Below are 18,604 nucleotides of genomic sequence, written 5' to 3'. Positions count from 1 at the left end.
TATAACTATCAAACAGGATTCTGATCTACATTTATGAAGTCATACCACTTGTAATATAGGCAACACCCCCAAATAAATATTCTGTGTTCAAACTTCAGGCCCTACCTCAACCCCTTGCTATCCTACATAAAGCACTGGCAAGGGTGAGGCTATCAGATTAAGGAAGCCAAATTATCAAATAGAAGCACCATCCAAACAAAAAAAGTAGGCTACTCACAGAGCACACAAAGGACTTGAGCAAGTACTTGCTGAGTAAACACAGGGATGCTGGCTTAGAAAACATTTTCACGTCTGGTGTGCCCTTAAAAAAAGAATTATGGAAATGCAGTTTAGAAAACATGGCACCCTACATCAATATAAAGTACGTTTTTTTGTTCATTCAATAACAGGTGTAAGATGGAAAAGTTACTTAACTGTAAAACAGCATAGATTTTCTGTTCAAACCAAATATCACAATACCTGGGAGGTACCCTAGAAAACTTTCAAACATACAAATATAATTTAGAATTCATTTATAGAAGAAACTCTTTAGGAAGCATCCTTGGCTAGCTAGAAAGTTAATTACACCTCATTAGTCAAATAAGGTATAATTGACTGAAATCACCTTGTTAAAAAAAGAAAGTGGCAAATAATCAGGAAATGGCGTTCCCTGCAAAAGGCTGCTACAAAAGCATATACAAAAAAACCTAACTACCTTCAAGAATTCCAGAGGCTTCACCTGTCTCACACAGAAGTGTCTCTGAGGCAGCTTGTTTCAAAAGACCAGTATGCTGTAGGATATAATAAGACCACCTGCACAGTCTATCATTCTGGTTTCTGGAGAGGAGGGAGAGATGTTCATGAATTCTGACAGAATACTTCTGATGAAGAAGAAAAATGTCACTTCTGTAACTATCTTTCTGGTGCATACCCCACATACCTGCAGAATCCTCACCTATTGAATAGTTCTAGGTGCCAGACTGGATCCAGAAACTTTTCATGCATCTTCTATGCAGGTAGGGGCCATGGACTTCATCTCAGCACATAAAGCAGCACCAACATCATCTGAGCCTATGTCCATTTTTCCATGCTTTTAGAGTCTGAGACAAAGAAGTAGCAGATCATTTGTGTCGGTGCCTTGCAACCACTAGATTGGAAACTTTTTTTTAATGGTGACCTACGACCAGTCTTCAGAATAGGAAGGTGAATAGGATTAGTGAGGACTCTGAAAGTAGACCCAGCAAACATTTACCAACGTTAACTAGTCCTTCTAATGGATTCCTCACCTTTCAAATAAAATATAAAACAATACCTCCTCCCAGATGGTGGGCCTGAAGGAATAGTCAGACTGAGAAATCCTGGAGCACACAACCTGCAAAACGTTCATCCCTTCTCCGTTAAGAGTCCAAATAGTGCTTTGTGAAAGTAAGTAAAGATGACCATGTTACTGCCCAACAAATTTCAGCCAAGAGCAGATGTTGAAGACTTTGCCCATATGAAATGGTCACCAATTCCCTCTGGTAGTTCCTTAACTGCAAGGGAAAACACATTTTAATGTGCAAAACGATCCAGCATCACAACATACCCTTCAGATCACATTTCCCTGGTTAACAATATATCCCATTAAGAGCTGGTCATTAAACAAGATGTCCTTCGTGCAATCAGAACAGTAACTCTGCCCTTTCGGGCTCCAGACTGTGTAGTCTTCACCTACTTGGTGGGATGTGGTGTAGGGTAGATGGAAAGTAAAGTTAAGGACTGGCCTTGATGGAAAAGCAGTTACCAAATTTGGCAGGAAAGCTGCTTTAGTATTCAGGACTAGTTTATCTGGGTAGAAGCACATGAGATGTAGGCAGACAGCCTCAGCTTACAGACGCACCACGCAGAGGTAATGGCCAAAATAAAATCTTAAAAGTCAAGAAACAAATGTGTGTGTAGGGGTTCAATCAGAGCCTCCAACAAAAAGAAATGAGGACCAAATTAGAATCCCATTTGACATAACAAAAGGTGCAGAAGGAAATGTACGTCAGTCCCTTCAGTAATCCTATGGCAATTGGAGACTTGAATAATGACGCCTTGTCAAGTAGATAAATAAATACAGATAGGAAAGCAATGTAACCCGGGCCGTGTCCCGCACTGCCCTATTGGGATAGGGAGGGCAAAGCACGGTACATGAGAAAGATGCACCTTTGGTGGGTCCACAGTTTGTTCAGCACATCATGTGACAAAACAGTTCCAACTCCCTGAGTAGACAGATTTCTTGAGGGGCAATGAGCTGTTGATATTGCTCACCTTTGGTGGCAGATGGAAAGAGCTCAAGTGTGCCCGCTCAAACTCTGATCATAAAAGTTGAGGGTCTGGGGGCAGCAGAACCTGACCCTTCGAATTGGAGAGGACGTCTGGCCTGAGAGACAGAAGAGAGTGAGAAACTAGGAGCATCTCAGAAGGTGTAACTCACTACCCCTTGAGAAGTCTAGGGTGATCCGAATGGTTTGAGCCCAGTACTGGCAAATTTCCATCAGAACCTGAAAAATTCAAGAGAATGGGAGAAAACTGAGTGAAATAGAAAAATCCTCCTCAACTAAAAACACATCCCACAAAGCTCCATGGAGGAGATACTAAAGGGCACAGAACTGTAAGTAGTGCATGTTCTTACAAGTAGGGAAAAGATCCACATGGATAACATCACAGGATAAAGGCCATCCAGACCACCTGTAGACGGAGAAGCCATTCAGACTGAAAGCCCTGATGTTAGGAGAACCTTTGAAATGTTGGAGGTCAGCCAGAGTCCTTGCTCACACCTAGCACAGGGCCCATGCACAGGAACAAACACTGAGACCCAAACTCCACAAGGCTTGTTGACATGCATCGTAGTCATATTGTACGTCAGGATCTAGAGACCAGCCACAAAGAGATGGGAAGAAGGCTTTCAGGGCCAGGTGAATAGCCCACAGTTCAAACAGGTGGATGTGAAGGCCCAGCTCCTCTGCAGACCAACGGTCAATGAATTCCAATCCCTCTAGATCCTAGGGTGGATGCATCCATGGTCACTGCGGGAAGACTATAACAGTGATTTTGAAAGGTGCTCCTCCTCCGACCACAAACTCTTGTCTGCCTCAGCGTTCTGAGAGATCGTGATAGCATCTGTAAGATATCCCCTGTTCTAGAACCACTGCAGATAAATACAACCGGAGAGGCCTGCATGCATGAGTAACCAACTGTATGAAGGAAGTCAGCAGCCCTAGCAGGCAAAGAACCACCAGGACTTGAACAGACTCCAAAAACATGATAATAGCCTGAATGCTCCGACTCCTCTCAGTAGAGGCAAGGCTTTCAAAGATTTTGTCCAGTAGTGGCACTAAGAAAAGAGGAGCAGAGAGGACTCTAGAATAGACTGTCATGTTGATGGAAAAGTCCAACAAGGATGCCATTCCCTGTAGGTGGGTCAACAAAATATGCGCTGAGCTGGCCGTGAGCAGTCAGTCATCAAGGTAAAGGAACACTGAGATCCCTGACCTCATAGGTGCCACAAACACCTCCATCCCCTTCGTGAAGACTCAAGGGGCCAGTGATGGTCCAAACAGAAGGGCAGCAAACTGGGAAAGTGAGAATTCTACAACAAAACATAGGTACTCCCTGTGTTACAGGAGGATCGATATATGGAAATAAGTGCCCTCAAAGGCAAGGGACTCCATTCAGTCTTCCATTCCCTGCTGCAGAAGAACCTGAACCAGGGTCATCTTGAACTTTTCCATGCACAAGGAAAGGTTTGAGACCATGATGCCTAGCATCCCAGGACTGCAGCAGTTCTTGTGACCAAGACGTACCAAGAGCACTGCTCCTGCCCAATTTCCTGTTCTGGGACCATCTCCACTGCTCTTCTGCAACAGGACTGCCGCCTCCTGCTTCAGAATCTGCAGAGGACTAAAGATACTGGTGGGGAAGGTGGGTATGAGACTTAGGGAAGGGTAGGGCATACCACCTTTCTATTTATTGCAAGATCAACTGGTCGGAGGTCAAGGTCTTCCATGCCTGCAGAAAGGAGGATACAGGTCAGAGATGCTCCCTTTTCCAGGTCCTACAGAAGATGTCAAGGAGGGAAGCTGCTGAGTTTGACAACCCTTCCCTTTGAAATTAGCCCCCGTTTTGGCAGAGCGGCTGATTCAGTTGTTGGACTAGATGAGAGGGCTGCCGAAAGGAAAAGCACTTTGAAAAGCCCTGAAGATTTTGACCTGCTTATAGTCCCGGCCTGGGAATTAAAGAACCAGGGAACAGGCAGTGGCCCTTCGTTCCTTGAACATTTCCAAGGCCTTGTGACAAACAGGAGAGGTCTGTTGTAAGGCATATCTATGAGATATACCTGCAAATCTTTGGAGAACCCAGTGGAACAAAGCAATGCAAAGCTCAGCAAAAGAACCCATAAGTCTGACCACAGAATCTAATATGTCCAGGACGGCCCTGATAATCTTAGGCAAGACATCTTGGCTGTACCACACACCATCAGAAATGTGATCCTTATGGTGTCCTGGAAAATTAAGCAATACCAAATTCACAATCTCCCACAGGACAATTGGCTTTCAATCCAGTTGTGGTCATCTATTTGAAGGGACACGCTGTCAGCCGAGAAGAGTTTCTAGCAGATAGCATTTCACTTTATGTAAACTGTCTGGTGCCAACATCAGGATCACACCTGGATTCAGTTCCTAACAGGACAAAGCCTGCACCACCAGACTCACTGGTGAGCAGTGATTCAAAAAGGCGTCCAGGTCTCCTGGTTCCTGGGGTGAGTTTGTACGGTCTACCAACAAGTGATTCACAACTCGGTTCGAGGTGGATTTGAGGAAGTGGCTCCAATGGGCTCAAGTAGGGCTTCATTTGAAGGCAAGAAGTTCTGACAAGGCAGAGATTGGCGGAAAGACCTCAGTCAGTATATTCAGCCTGGATTCCACAAGTAGGTAGGGGTATTTCCAAGACCTCTGTTGCCATTCTTAGCACCGCATGTAAGGTATGAGACCTGTAGGAAATGTTATCTCGGTCTTTGTAAATGTATCCAGCACACTCACATTTTGCAGAGCCAGTAAGTCTACTGTGTCCAAAGGCAGCAGGGGGTAGCAAATTTTCGATCACACAGCCAAAAGAGGGCCTGCATAGTTTGCAAATATTGCTGCCATGATACCAGCTCATGCTGTGAACGCTAGGTGCTGGGCTTCTTCGGACAATCTATGGGCCTCCCTCCTGGACTTGTGAAGGCTATATTTAGTCCTATGATGGTCCTGAGGAGAAACCGGTGCAGGTAAAAGTATTGGTAGTGCTGGGGGAGGCATCCGCAAGGGAGAATCACTGGTGAAGGGCCTTGAGTCAGAATATATCCAGCTGGCACCAGATGCTTTCCCGGAGGGGAAACCTTGGAGATGAATGGTGCAGAGGGAAAGCCCATTGGGTGAAACCGTAACAGAGCCCAGAAGGAATAACAGCCTGCCTGAACAGTGCCATAATGGCACTGAGGAACTGAGCTGGATCGGCTCCTGATGCAGGTGAATGGAGCTCCAGGTAACCTGATACTGGCATCTGTGCAATGTACTGGAATGACGGCAGAAGACCCATGATGGAGGACAAAGCAGGCTCCTCTAGCCTAGTGTTGCCTAGGAGCTCCGTTTTGGAGGAAGGCTCTACAAGAAGTGGAATGTTCCAACTTTGATCAGCTCTGAGGGGGGTTGTCATTGTGCTATCTCCTCTTTTTTGGCTTCCTCTTGTTCCCTTTGGATGATTTTAATGAGATAGAGGAGCAAGACTGAGTGAGGCCACAATCCGCATCAAGCCAGACTGTTGTGGGTAAACGCTATAAAAAAAATTGGGCTTTGTGTTTTTGGACGGCTTGGTGGTGCATGAGGCCTTGTGTTGCATGGCTGAGTCGTGCTTCAACCCCACTCATCGCAGACCAACCTTACAGTAGACATTTGCCCATTGCAAGCGAGATCAGGTTTAAAAGCCCGACATCTTTGATGGTGACAACTATTTGCACTGCACTAATGACATTTGGGGGAAAAAGTTGGAGATAGGCTTCAATTACCCCTGTTGTCCAGATGGGAGTCCCATAGCAAGCTCTCGACAGCAGGACCATGTTAACATACCTGTAGGCCTAAAACGGACTGTTTAATAGCCAAGTAACCAATTATTAAGAAGGAAAATGCTACTTACCCACTATGCATCTGTTCTTGGCATGTAGAGCTGTAGGATCTCATGCTTTGCACAAGATCGCCATCTAGTGTTGGGTCCAGATGTTTGCACTTTGTTTTTTAGGAAGACGTTTTCCCTAGTCACAAGGTAGGTGACTCCTCCCTTGGGTGATAGTGTGCATGGTCATCGGCTCCATCTTCAGATTGTTTTCCGCAGAGGTTAACAGAATGGAGTAGTAGTAAAGAATAGAGATGTCCATGCGCAAGCATGCTTAGTAAAACAGAGAATTATAGCAGTTACAGGTACTCGGGGAGGTGGGTGGGCGCATGAGATTCAACAGCTCTATATGCCAAGTACAGATGCATACTAGGTAAGTAGTATTTTCCGTTAGTGGCCTGTAGATCACATGCTTTGCATAGACTATACAGCAGTCTCCCTGAAGTGGTGGCTATCCTGTAACTGTTGGAGTTGTCTGAAGTACTGCTTGGCACACATTAGCTTGCTGTCTTGCTAACACATCTACACAATAGTGTTTGGTGAATGTGTGTGGTGTCGACCATGTTGTAGCTTTGCAGATATCAGTAATAGGGATATTCCTTAAGAAAGCCGTAGTAGCCCCTCGCTTGCGAGTGGAATGTGCTCTAGGGGGTACGGTGAGAGTCCTTTTGATAACAAACCTGAATACACTTGACAATCCACCTAGCAATTCCTGATTTGGAGCTAGGATTGCCTTTGTGAGGTGGTGCAAAAGCTACAAAGAGTGGTTTGGTTTTACGTAATGATTTTGTTCTTTCAGTGTAATATAAAAAGAGCTCTTCTGACATCTAAGGCTCGGTCTGCAACAGAGCCAGGTTGAGGAAAGAATAAAGGTAATTCAACCGACCGATTGATGTGAAATGCAGATACAACCTTAGATAGAAATTTAGGGTTGGTACAAAGAACTACTTTATCTTTATGTAACTGGAAAAAGGGTTCTTCTATGGTTAGTGCCTGGAGTTCACCCACTCACCTTAATGAATGATTGCAATAAGGAAAGCTGTTTTCCAAGTAAGGAACTGTAGTTCACATTTGTGCATGGGTTCAAATGGCGGACCCATTAGCCTGGTGAGGACTATGTTAAGATTCCAAACTGGGGCAGGTGGAAGTCTTGGTGGTATTACCCTTTTTAGCCCTTCCATGAAAGCTTTGATGACAGGCACTTGAAATAGCGATAAATGCTGCCTATTTTGAAGGTAAGCTGCTATGGCAGCAAGATGCAGTCTGATGGATGTATAGGCCAATGCGCACTGCTGCAAATTTAATAGGTAGCACAGTATGTTCTATATGGAAGCATCAAGGGGGTTGATGTGATTGTTATTGCAATAGATGACAAATCACTTCCATTTGGCTGCGTAGCAGGCCTTGTGGTAGGCTTTCTGGCCTCTTTAATAATGTCCATACAGTCTGGTGGAAGGTTGAGATAACCAAACTCTGACTTCAGGAGCCAGATCGCAAGGTTTTGCTGTTTGGGATCTGGGTGTTTGATTTCTCCATGGCTTTGTGTGAGGAGACTGGGAGTCAAATGTAATTTATGGTGTGTTACCAGAGAGTTCCAACAGGGTTGTGAACCAGGGTTGACGTGCCCATGTTGGAGCTACTAGTATTAGCGTGAGGGATGTTTGCCTGAGTTTCCGAACCACTGATGGAATGAGTGGGAGAGGCAGAAAAGCATAAGCAAATATCCCTGACCAGTTCATCCACAGAGCATTGCCTTTGAACAAAGGGTGTGTATACCTGGAGGCAAAGCTTTGTCATTTTGTGTTTTCGGGTTTTGCGAACAGGTCTATGTGAGGGACTCCCCAAGCTTGGAAGTATGGTTGGAGACCTTGAGGGTGAAGTTCCCACTCGTGTATTTGATGCCTCTGTCTGCTGAGGAGGTACGCAATTTTATTGTTGACTCCTGGGAGGTGTTCCGCTAGGAGAAATATTGTGGTGAATAGCCCACTTCCAGAAGTCCTGGGCTAAGTAGGACAGTTGGACAGAGTGTGCCCCCCCCCCGTTTTTGTATGTAATACATAGCTGTCATGTTGTCGGTTCGGACTAACACAGCTTTGCCAGCTAGGTGATCTTGAAAGGCTTTGAGAGCTAGAAAGATTGCCATGAGCTCCAAGTGACTGATGTGGAGCATCTTTTGCTGGAGACTCCACAGTCCTTGCACTGTGTGTTGTTGAAGATGAGCTCCCCAGCCAGTAAGGGATGCATCCGCTGTTAACACGGTCTGTGGAATCGGGTCTATGAACGGCCGCCCTTTGTGTGTTCCACCACTGCAGAGAGCGACGAGTACAGCTGCTTACCAACTCTAGATCGGTTAATAGACCTTGAGACTGGTTCCACTGACTGGCTAAACACTCTTGAAGTGGATGCATGTGTAGCCTGGCATGGGAAACGATCATGAAGCAAGATGCCATAATTCCCAGCAGTTGCATAAACACTCGAGCCGGAGGTGACTGAGTGGGTTAAAACTTGAGAATTAGCACCTGAATGTTTCGAATTCTGGCTGCAATGGGATACGCTAGAGCCTTCTGAGTATTTAGAGTGGCTCCTAGGTAATCCTGAACTTTGTTTGGCTGTAGATGTGATTTTAACAGATTGATTGAGAACCCTAGCTGTTGAAGCAGCTGAATGGTTAGGGAAGTGTGCTTGCGATATTGCTGATATGTGCTGGCTTTGATGAGCCAGTCGTCCAGATAAGGAAAGACATGTAAGCCTGGTCTTCTGAGATGCGCAGCAACTACCGCCAGACATTTTGTGAAGACTCTGGGGGCAGCGGTGACTCCGAATGGGAGCACTTTGAATTGGTAGTCTTTACCTGCTACCACAAATCTGAGAAATTTGCGGGGAGCCGGATGGATTGGAATATGAAAGTAGGCGTCCTTTAAATCTAGAGTAGAAAGAAAATCGCCTTTTTGCAAATGAGGTAGTATTTGTTGCAGTGTTACCATGTGGAAGTGGTCTGACTGTATGTAAAGATTGAGTTCTCTGAGATCCAGTATGGGTCTGAGAGAGCCGTCTTTTTTTTTGGAATTAGAAAGTAAAAGGAGTACACGCCCGACCCTTGGTGTTGTGGTGGTACGGGCTCTATGGCTTGTTTTAGTAACAGGGATTGTACTTCCTGTTTGAGAAGGTCTAGGTGATCTGGTGAAAGTCTGTGCGGCTTTGGAGAAATGTTTGGAGGAGTGCTGATGAACTCCAGGCAGTAACCAGAATGGATAATTTGGAAAACCCATTTGCCTGTTATTGACTGTCACTTTGGTAAAAATTGTGACAGTCTCTCGCTCGCCCGCCCCCCCCCCCCCTCCTCCACAGGTGTTAAGTGGTCGCGGGGAGCTATGGGCAAGTCACTGTTTTGTATTGGAGGGCGAGATACGCGTGTTGGAAACTCTACCTCTGCCCTTGCCGTTGTTTCCTCTGTACGTGCCTCGAAAGAAACCCTTGGAACCAGAGGGCTGGTTGTTGCCCTTATAGGTGGACGCAGTGTCTGAGGAAGTAGTTTTGGATCCTGCTCGATTAAAGGAGCGACAAAAAGGAACCACACCCTTGGAGACTGAAGTGCTCCCATGGATTTAGCCACTTCAGTATCCTTCTTCATTTTATCCAATGAAGTGTCTACCACAGGCCCAAAAAGGTGTTACTTATCAAAGGGTGCGTTTTGTATGGAAGTTTGAACTTCCGGTTTAAACCCTGATATGCGCAGCCAGGCGTGCCTTTTTAGAAGAGCACTAGTGTTTACCGCTCTGGCAGATGTATCAGTAGCATCTAGGGAGCATCTAATTTGGTCATTAGAAATTAACTGTCCCTCATGAACCAGGTCTTGCGCTTTTGATTTGTGTTCTTGAGGGAGAAACTGGAGGAGTTCTATTTCATCCCAGTGTGCGCGGTCATAGCGTGCTAGCAATGCTTGAGTATTGGAAATACGCCAGAAGTTAGCAGCCTGGGAGTCTATCCTTTTTTCTGACCCATCAAGAAGTTTAGACTTTTTATCTGGTGGGGCTGCGTCTCCAGTAGTTTGGGCTTTTGCCCTTTTACGTGCATTAGAAACTACTAGTGAATATAATGGTAGTTGACCTTTTATGTAAACTGGATATGATGGGGCAGGCTTGTATTTTTTATCTACCCTCGGGGTAAGGATACTTGCTCTAACGGGATGCTTAAAAATGTTGTCTACATGTCTGATCATACCTTTCAACATGGGCAACGTGTGTAGACATGTGTGTGTTTTGTAGTGTCTCGAAAATAAAGTCCTCTTCAAGGGATTCTTTGTGTAATGGGACTCCATGGTAAGTAGCAGCCCTACTTAGCAACTCAATAAATCCTACAGTGTCATCTGGTGGAGAGGGTTTGGTAGTATATAAGTCCAGGTCGTTCAGTGGGAGAATCAGTATTATAGTCATCCCACACATCTCCAGGCTGATCGTCATCATTATTATCCCCATCACCCTGAATGTCAGGTTTGTGCTCAGGTGAATTTGGCACATGTACAGTCTGGGATAAAGAAGGTGAAGGAAGTGGAAGAGGAGGGGAAGGATTTGTCCCGACAGTTCTCTTCTTCAGTGGTATGTGGTATTCCTCTTCTGTAGTAGTACGCACCTCTTTTTAAAGTCACTTTAGTGGTGATATGTCCAGTCTTTGGGTATGTAACCAGGATTTTTTTGTTTTGGATCTGGTTTGTCTAACGGATCACCGAAACCATGTTTTTTGGTGACTTTGGCGTCTCAGTGTGCTTCAGCTCCGAATGTTTCGGCGCCAATGGCTTTTTGGCTGGAGTTTTCGGATCCGAAGTTAGTTTCGGTGCCGATTGGGAATGTTCGGTGCCAGACTTTGTCTTCAGCTCCGAAGTCTTTGGCTTGGTGCCTGATATGGTATGTGGCTTTTCGGAGCCAGAAGGTTTTTTACTATGCTTCGGTGCAGAGCCCGAAGGCGGGGCTTCGGAAGCTTGTTCTCGGCACCCACCGGGGCTGCAGGTTGGTGCGGAGCCTTTTTCTTCGATGAAAGTGGAAGGTGGGGCGAGGTAGGGACTGTACTCACGGTACGTTGTCCCTGTGTGATGTTTTCATCCTCATCGGAGCAGTCTTCGGAAATGAAGATGTCTTCCTGTTCCTCATCGGCTCCGATGGGCCTGTCGCCTTCCTCCTCTTCCGACTGAGGTCCGAAGAGGTTCGGAATGGAACCTGCTTGTTGTCTCTGCATGTCGCGTCAGGCCCGATGACCGCGAAGAGTCTTTTTGGAGCGGAAAGCTCGGCACGCGTCGCAGTGGTCTTCTCTGTGGTCGGGTTATCATTACAAATTGCACACCTCGTGTGAGTCGGTGAGTGGGTATTTCGCCTGGCACCGAGGAGAGAACTTGAAAGGAGTTTGTTCCATCGACTGCAAGACGAACCAAGGGCTAGGCCCGATGGCCAACCGCGAGCTCTCTGATCCAAATTTTTGTTAGGAATCACAATACGTGAAGAAAGGGGAACACGAACTGAAACAATACCGTCAAGTGTGAATGTGATACGTGCCGAGAAGGACCGACGTCGAACCGGAGTTCAGCGAGGTACATCCGAACCCGATGGCGGGAAATAACAGTCTGAAGATGGAGCCGATGACCATGCGCACTATCACCCAAGGGAGGAGTCCCCTACCTCGTGAGTAGGGAAAACTTCTTCCAGGAATACAAAGTGCAAACATCCGGACCCAACACTAGATGGCGATCTTATGCAAAGCATGTGATCTACAGCTCACATGCCTTGAACGGAATAGTTTCCTACCTGTAACTCCAGTTCTCTCGAAGGTGTATTTCCATGATAAGTCATAGGCAACTGAATAGTCCCGCCACCGTGCGTGGAACTCGGAGCACTTTATCCAATATATTTTCTTAAATGTAGATGCTTGCCTTTCTTCGGGAAGGCCTGGAGAGTTGCTTAAAGAAAATATTATGCAGACTGTAGGAGAAGGCTACAATGTCCATATTCTTCATTTTGTATTTATAAAAAAGGGTTCAGGAGAATTGCCTGTGCTTGTGTATAACAATACAAATGTCTTTCACAAGCCATTTTTAGAGGAGTACAGAAATAAAGACAGATAGGACAGTGTAGCATCATAGGCTGCCATGATAAGAGCTGAAAATAAACGTGGTGCCATTAAGGCCACAGGGACCGCTATCTCATCATGCTTGACTAGAGGCAGTTACCTCAGATCTTTTTGAGGCGATGAATGATATGTATAAGACCCACGTGTATCTGTCTACTTCACAGGGATGGAGGAAGGGTTGCTAATGACTTACGGAAATAACCCTACGAGAGAACTGGAGTTACAAGTAAGAAACTATTCCTGCTCTCGCAGGGATTTCCATTTAAAGTAATAAGCACTGAATAGAATAGAAAACCCATCCCTACTTCAAGTGGTGAAGAAGACAGAGTGAAGCCTAGAAAACCTTTAAGTAAACAGATTTCTGAGGGAGGCCTGCCCTACTTGGGCATCTGCCCTAGCATCAGAAACAAGGCAGGAATGTTTGGTGAGCGTGTGAATCGACCTCCATGTAGCTGCCTTGCAAATCTCTGCAATGCAGATATTCCGCATTAAGGCAGCAGTGGTTGCTTTACCCCTAGTGGAATGTGCTTTACATCTGGCATCGAGTGTTTTATTAGCTAGCTGATAACATACCAAGATGCAGGAAACAATCCATCTTGGAATAGTTTGCTTGGCAGGGGCTAGATCAGTGCGGACCAGACTATAATTGACAAATAATTGGTCTGATCTGCGGATGTCACGATAAAACTTTAAAACTCTGCATACATCCAGATGGGATTTGAAAGAACGAGGGTAATTAAATAATTTTCTTAGCATGGAAATCTGAAACCATTTTAGGGAGGAATTTTGGGTGAGTTCTCATAACCACCTTGGAAGAATGGAAATCTGTATACGGTTCACGAGAACAAAGCTTGGATCACGCTAACCATGCGTGTCGATGTGATTACTACAAGAAATACTGTTTTCCAAGAGCGGTGTGGGAGAGATGCCTTGTGTATGGGTTCGAATGGGTCCTGCATAAGGCGGGAAAGAACTACATTAAGTTCCCATGTAGGGGAAGGATGCCTAATGGGAAAGAACACCTTCAAACCTTCTAGGAAATCCTTGATGAACGGGATTTTGAAGGAAAAAAAAAAGGTTTATGAAGGACATTTCCTGTATGCAATAAGAGCTGCCAAGTGAACCTTTATAGAAGAGAATTGGAGGCCAGATTTTGCAGGATGTAATAAGTATGGAAGAATAACATCTTCCTGGCAAGTTGTAGGGTCCCCACTTTGAGGAACACAAGATACAAAATCTCTTCGACTACAAGGCATATGCCGACCGGGTGGATGGCCGCTTAGCCTCTTTCAGGATCTCCATGCAGTCTTGTGGCAGGTTCCAATTTCCATACTGTACTAGCTCAGGAGCCAAGCGACCAAATTCAAGGAGGAGACACTGGGGTGTACCATCTGGCCTCAGAATTTCGTCAGAAGGTTGGGTCTGCATGCGAGCCTGAGATGTGGACGCTGTGACTGGTGAAGCAGGTCTCTGAACCCGCATTGGCCTGGGCACACTGGTGCTATGAGTATCATCTTGGCCTTTGAGTTGGAGAGCTTGATCAGAATCGCCGGGATCAAGGGAATCGGTGGAAAGGCATTAGGAAATTTGCCAGACCAGTCTATCCATAGGGCATTCCCCAGTGTCCCTGGTTGGTAGTACCTGGAGGAGAAGCTGCAGCATTTTTTGTTGTGCGCGGTGGCGAACAAATCTATGGTGGGCATGCCCCAGAACTTGAAGACTCACTGAACGACGTCGTTGTCGTTCAATATCCATTGGTGATTTTCTTGCAAGACTCTGCTAAAGGCATCCTCTTGTGCATTCTGCATGCCTAGAAGGTGAGTCACTGAGATTCGTAAGTTTCGGGTGATCAACCAACTCCATATTGACTGGGCTTCCAGTGACAATGGTCTGGACCTAGTCCGACCCTCCTTGTTGAGGTAATACATCGTGGTGGTGGTGTCCGTTTGAACAAGCCGGGTCTATGATCTGAATGATGGATGGAAGGCCTTGAGGGCTAGATAGAATGCTCGAAGTTCGAGGAGCTTGATGTGATACGACATTTCTTTTGCAGACCACATGCCTTGTATTTGTAGATGGTCCATGTGAGCTCCCCACTCCTGAAGTGTAGGATCTGCTTTCATAGTTAGCCACACTTTTTGTTGGTGTCCTTATATATTTTTTGACTAGTCTGACTGGGATCCTGCTGATTGTCGCCCCCGCTACTGTGCTTCCTCCCTACATTTGACATGGTAAGTACTTTTGCACCTCCACAATTGACCAATGGTGCACCCATATAAGTCCCTAGTATATGGTACTATGGTACCGAGGGCTGTAGCCAGGGGTCTCCCCATGGGCTACAGCATGTATTGAGCCACCCATCAGAGACCGCTCAAACTGGGACTACAGGCCTGCCATTGCAGCTTGTGTAAGCTGAAGCTAGCACCACTTACAACAGATATACGTTTTCTTATATCGGAGGTCACTGCACTTAAAACCTGTAAGTGACCCCTAAGGCAGGCATTTTCAATCCTGGGTTATAAGTGTGAGGGTGCCCTGCATGTGCAAGACACCCCCTACAAACCTCAGAGTCTATTCTCTAGGCTTTGTATGTGTGGTCAGCCATTTCAATACATATAGTGGCAATGTGTCCTAAAGCGATGTTTAACTATATATTGGCTGAGCCGAACCTAGGCATGTTTGGTATCAAACATGTTGGAATCATACCCAAACAACGTTACCTGTGTTAAGAGGTATGATTCCATGCACTGGGTGGCCCCTCTGGGAAGCCCCCAGTACTCCCGGTAACAGCCATCCAGGGTCTGCAAGTAAACTAGAGCTGCTGCCGACCCCAGACACGATTCTGCCCTCCTTCTACTGAGCTGATCTCGAGCAGGGGAAGGCACAACAATAGGTTTCCTGTCACAAGGAGGTGTGACCACATCCCAGACAGGACTTCGTGTATTGGGCTGGGGTGGGGCGCTTGTCAGAGCCACCAGAATGCTTGCATATTCTAGTGAGAACCAGTTCTGGGTTCCAATTTCTCCCGCTCTGGCGCGAAACTGGATAGAGGACATGGAACCATCCTCCCCTCAGTCCAGCCCCTCATTCCACAAGTCATACAAACCCCTTTCTTAGGGTATAAAAGGGCTTACCCAGTGAGTGGGTCCTCAGATTCGTTGTAGGACAAGACTCAAGCCTGAAACTACGTCACTCTTTGACTGTCTGGACACTTGGACTTCGGCTGGAACAGAGACTGCATCAAGGAAGAGTCCTGCTGCTCCTGGTCTCGCTGTTCTGCACTCTTTCTTTGTTGTCTGTGCTTCATCCAAGATCTTCAACAGACCGGTGGGCATCAAGGACACCCAAAGTAATCTTTCTTGGAGTGAACGAGTCACTCTCCTGCACCTGCAGGCACAGCAACAAAGCTGACCAGTCTGCTGTTACTGACATCCCACAGACTTTAAAAGGCTATGTAACACAGGTGGTGGTTCTGAAACTCCCTTGAGGCCGGACATGTCCTCTCTGCAATTTTGAGGCCAGTATCCCTCATCGGAACACTGGAACCGGACCCCTGTACACTGCGTCGACTTGCCGTTGCCAAGGCTTGTTGGCTCTGCATTTCAGAGATATTCTGGCTACAAGAAGCTCCGGACTCAAGCATCTCCTCCTGCCAAGATCTTCATCCTCACTGCATCCTCTGCGCCATGGGTCTTCATCTTTGGTGAGCTGCTTGAGGTCCTCTTGCAACGCCTGTGTCTCCGGCCTGTGGGTCCTCGCGAGGGTCTTCTCTTGCTTCAGTGGGCTCCCCCGCTTGCTCGGGTCCTGCTCTGACTATCCAACACTTGGTGAGTCCCCTGGACCTTGCTGGTCCTAACGTTTCTCCTTTATCTTTTTCCATGTGTATTGCTGCTGCCAAGGCTTGTTGGTGCTCCCACCGGACACCAACCCCCCTGGTTCTCAACTTCTGATGTGGGACAGCATGCAAACGGCTCCTGGTCTTCCTCAGCATCACCTGGTCCTCACAGCTGCAGCGACAAGGTCACCATCATCACTCCTGCATCTTCCGTCATCAGTGGCCATTGCTCTTCCATGCTTCCTGGTCACCTTCGAGTGGCATAGACTGTGTCCCCTCTGCTTCAAGTTCTTCTCTTCAAGAATCCACCCTTGGATTGCACCAGACTCTTGCACAGCCTTCACCAGAGGCATCTTTTCTAAAGTCCCTCATTTTATTGACCTCAGAAGGATGAAAGGCTGAGTGGATCCGCTGGGATTTTAACCTGTGACCATGAGGTCTAAGCTACCAGACCCAGTAGAAGGTAGTCATCCCATTCATCTAAAGGTGGCTGAGGCTCAAGAATCTCACCCTTTTCTCTTTCATCATCATTACATGATGGATCATCCCTCGGCGTCGCTGCTCCATGGGGAGCAGGCATCATTCTAGGAGTGACTGGTGGAGGGAGAGGTGATAGAGCAAGAGGGGTCACAGGTTGTGGAGGCACACCAGACTGCTCGAGGGAGTTGTGGAAAACGCCTAGAATAGTCTGTGAACATAGCCTGAAGATCTTCGATCAAGGAAGTAGGTCGTTGTGCACTATCCAGCTTAGGTGGAGGGTCAGGGTAATCTCAACAGGGCTCATAATGTCTTGGAGAAAGAGGATGGTAATGCTGGTAATATTGTCCTTCATAGTGATAATACTCATCTGCCTCCTGGCATTTAACATGCAGTTCTGCAGGGTTGTGAGTTAGCCCAAAAGGGCAGTCATCCTCAGATTCCTCAAGATCCAGCAAGTGGCTTGGAGGCAGAGGTGAGACCTTGCTGGATGAGGGGACAGATGGTAGAATGGCTCTGGTGACTTTTGAGACCTGAATCGTCTTCCACGCTGGTTTTAGACGGTGGGATGCAAGCGTCCTGCCTTGGTGTTTTGGTCGACAGGACGGTGTCGATGGGTCCGAAAGGGCTGTCGTCGACAGGAGTGTTGCTGGAGTCGTCAACTGCAGTGTAGTTGACGGGATCGTCGTTTACAGGAACTTAGTAGATACCTGAATCTTCCTCAACCAGATGGGAGCGTAGATGGCGGCTGTGGTCATAGTTTTCGATAAAGGTCTTGATGACGAGCTAGTGGTACTTATGGTCGTCGACTATCTTGGTGTTAGCGGTGAAGGTGCCGTCGAGAGCTACTTAGCAGACAATTTATGCCTTGTGGATGGGTCACAGGAGGCCTGAGTGCAATCTCAATCCTTAGTAGATGGCGTCAATGTTTCTGAGGAGAAATGTTTTTGCTTTTCGTTTTTCTTAGAGCCGAAAGGCTGATAAGTCTAAGAATTTATGACTCCCGACATACTTTATGGGATCTAGCCCTTTTTTTGAGACCTGGAAGAGGTGTCACTGTCCTCCTCAGATGATGATCTAGGACTTGTTTTCTGAAGCCACAGAAGTAGACTCTCTTTCCTGTTCCTCAGTTTTTGAGGCGAAAGTGCAACAAATCTTGCACGCTTACCTCGTGCTTGGGATGAAGGCAATAAAGGCTGTCTTTATGTGGGTCATCCACAAGAACTCTTCTTCCCACATCTTTCAGGGATGAAAAAGCCCTTTTCTGTCAGACATACTAGAGTAATGTGGTTGAAAAAAGCTTTTCAGAATTAAAGAACACGAGCACAGCTCAGACGTGCAGTGAAAATCTGAGGGAATCAGCCTCTCTGGGAGTGTTCTAGAGTGTGCTACCACCTGATCTGTCATAGTTAAAGTTTGGTCCTTTTTTTTTTTTATTAGAAAGGACAGATCGGTTATTAAATTTATGGTTGAGTGCCATTTTAGCCTCTGTTAGTTATACTTATTTCTTTACTATAGTAACATGGGACTCCCACTTCGACAACGGGGAATGATTTAAGCATGTGAATCAATAAAAGATCCCATACTGGATAAACAAACATACCTGCCGGCTTGCTAAATGCACTTTAGATTGTGGAGTGGTCTGCAGCTAAAAGAGGTGCGTATTCAGAAGTTTTCTGAAGGTGGTTTCAGGTTGGTCCAGTCTAAGGTTAGTGGGAATGTCGTTCCATAGTTTGGGGACAAGATATGCGAAGGAGGGCAGGCCACATCTCGCTTTGTTGACATTAGGCACTGTCAGCAACTGTAAATTTCCAGAACGTAAAGGCCCCCCTGGGGGTGTAAGGGGTGATTAGTTGCCAAATGAGGGGTGGACCTTTTCCATGTATTGCCCAAGTAGCAATGCACAGGGCCTTCAATTGAATTATTTTCTGCACCGGAAGGCAGTGCAGAGCAGCTAAGGCTGGGGCAGCAGAGTGGTGTTTAGGGCATCTTTCTGCCATTTCAAAGGCAACTGACCCCTTCAGG

The 18,604-nt window shown here is 46.5% G+C and overlaps 1 protein-coding gene across 2 annotated transcripts in view; it reads right to left on the bottom strand.

Moving 5' to 3' along the window:
* CDC45 (cell division cycle 45) overlaps nucleotides 1–18,604 on the bottom strand; it is a 433,910-nt gene that overhangs the window by 75,079 nt on the left and 340,227 nt on the right. For both annotated transcript variants that reach the window (XM_085633419.1, XM_085633420.1), the window contains one exon: nucleotides 218–301. In XM_085633419.1, coding sequence (XP_085489545.1) covers nucleotides 218–301 — 84 coding nt within the window. The remainder of the gene's footprint in view (nucleotides 1–217; nucleotides 302–18,604) is intronic.

The sequence above is a fragment of the Triturus cristatus genome, chromosome 11 (genome assembly GCF_964204655.1).
Source record: "Triturus cristatus chromosome 11, aTriCri1.1, whole genome shotgun sequence".
Classification (NCBI taxonomy): Eukaryota; Metazoa; Chordata; class Amphibia; order Caudata; family Salamandridae; genus Triturus; species Triturus cristatus.
This window is presented reverse-complemented; position numbering and strand designations above follow the sequence as displayed.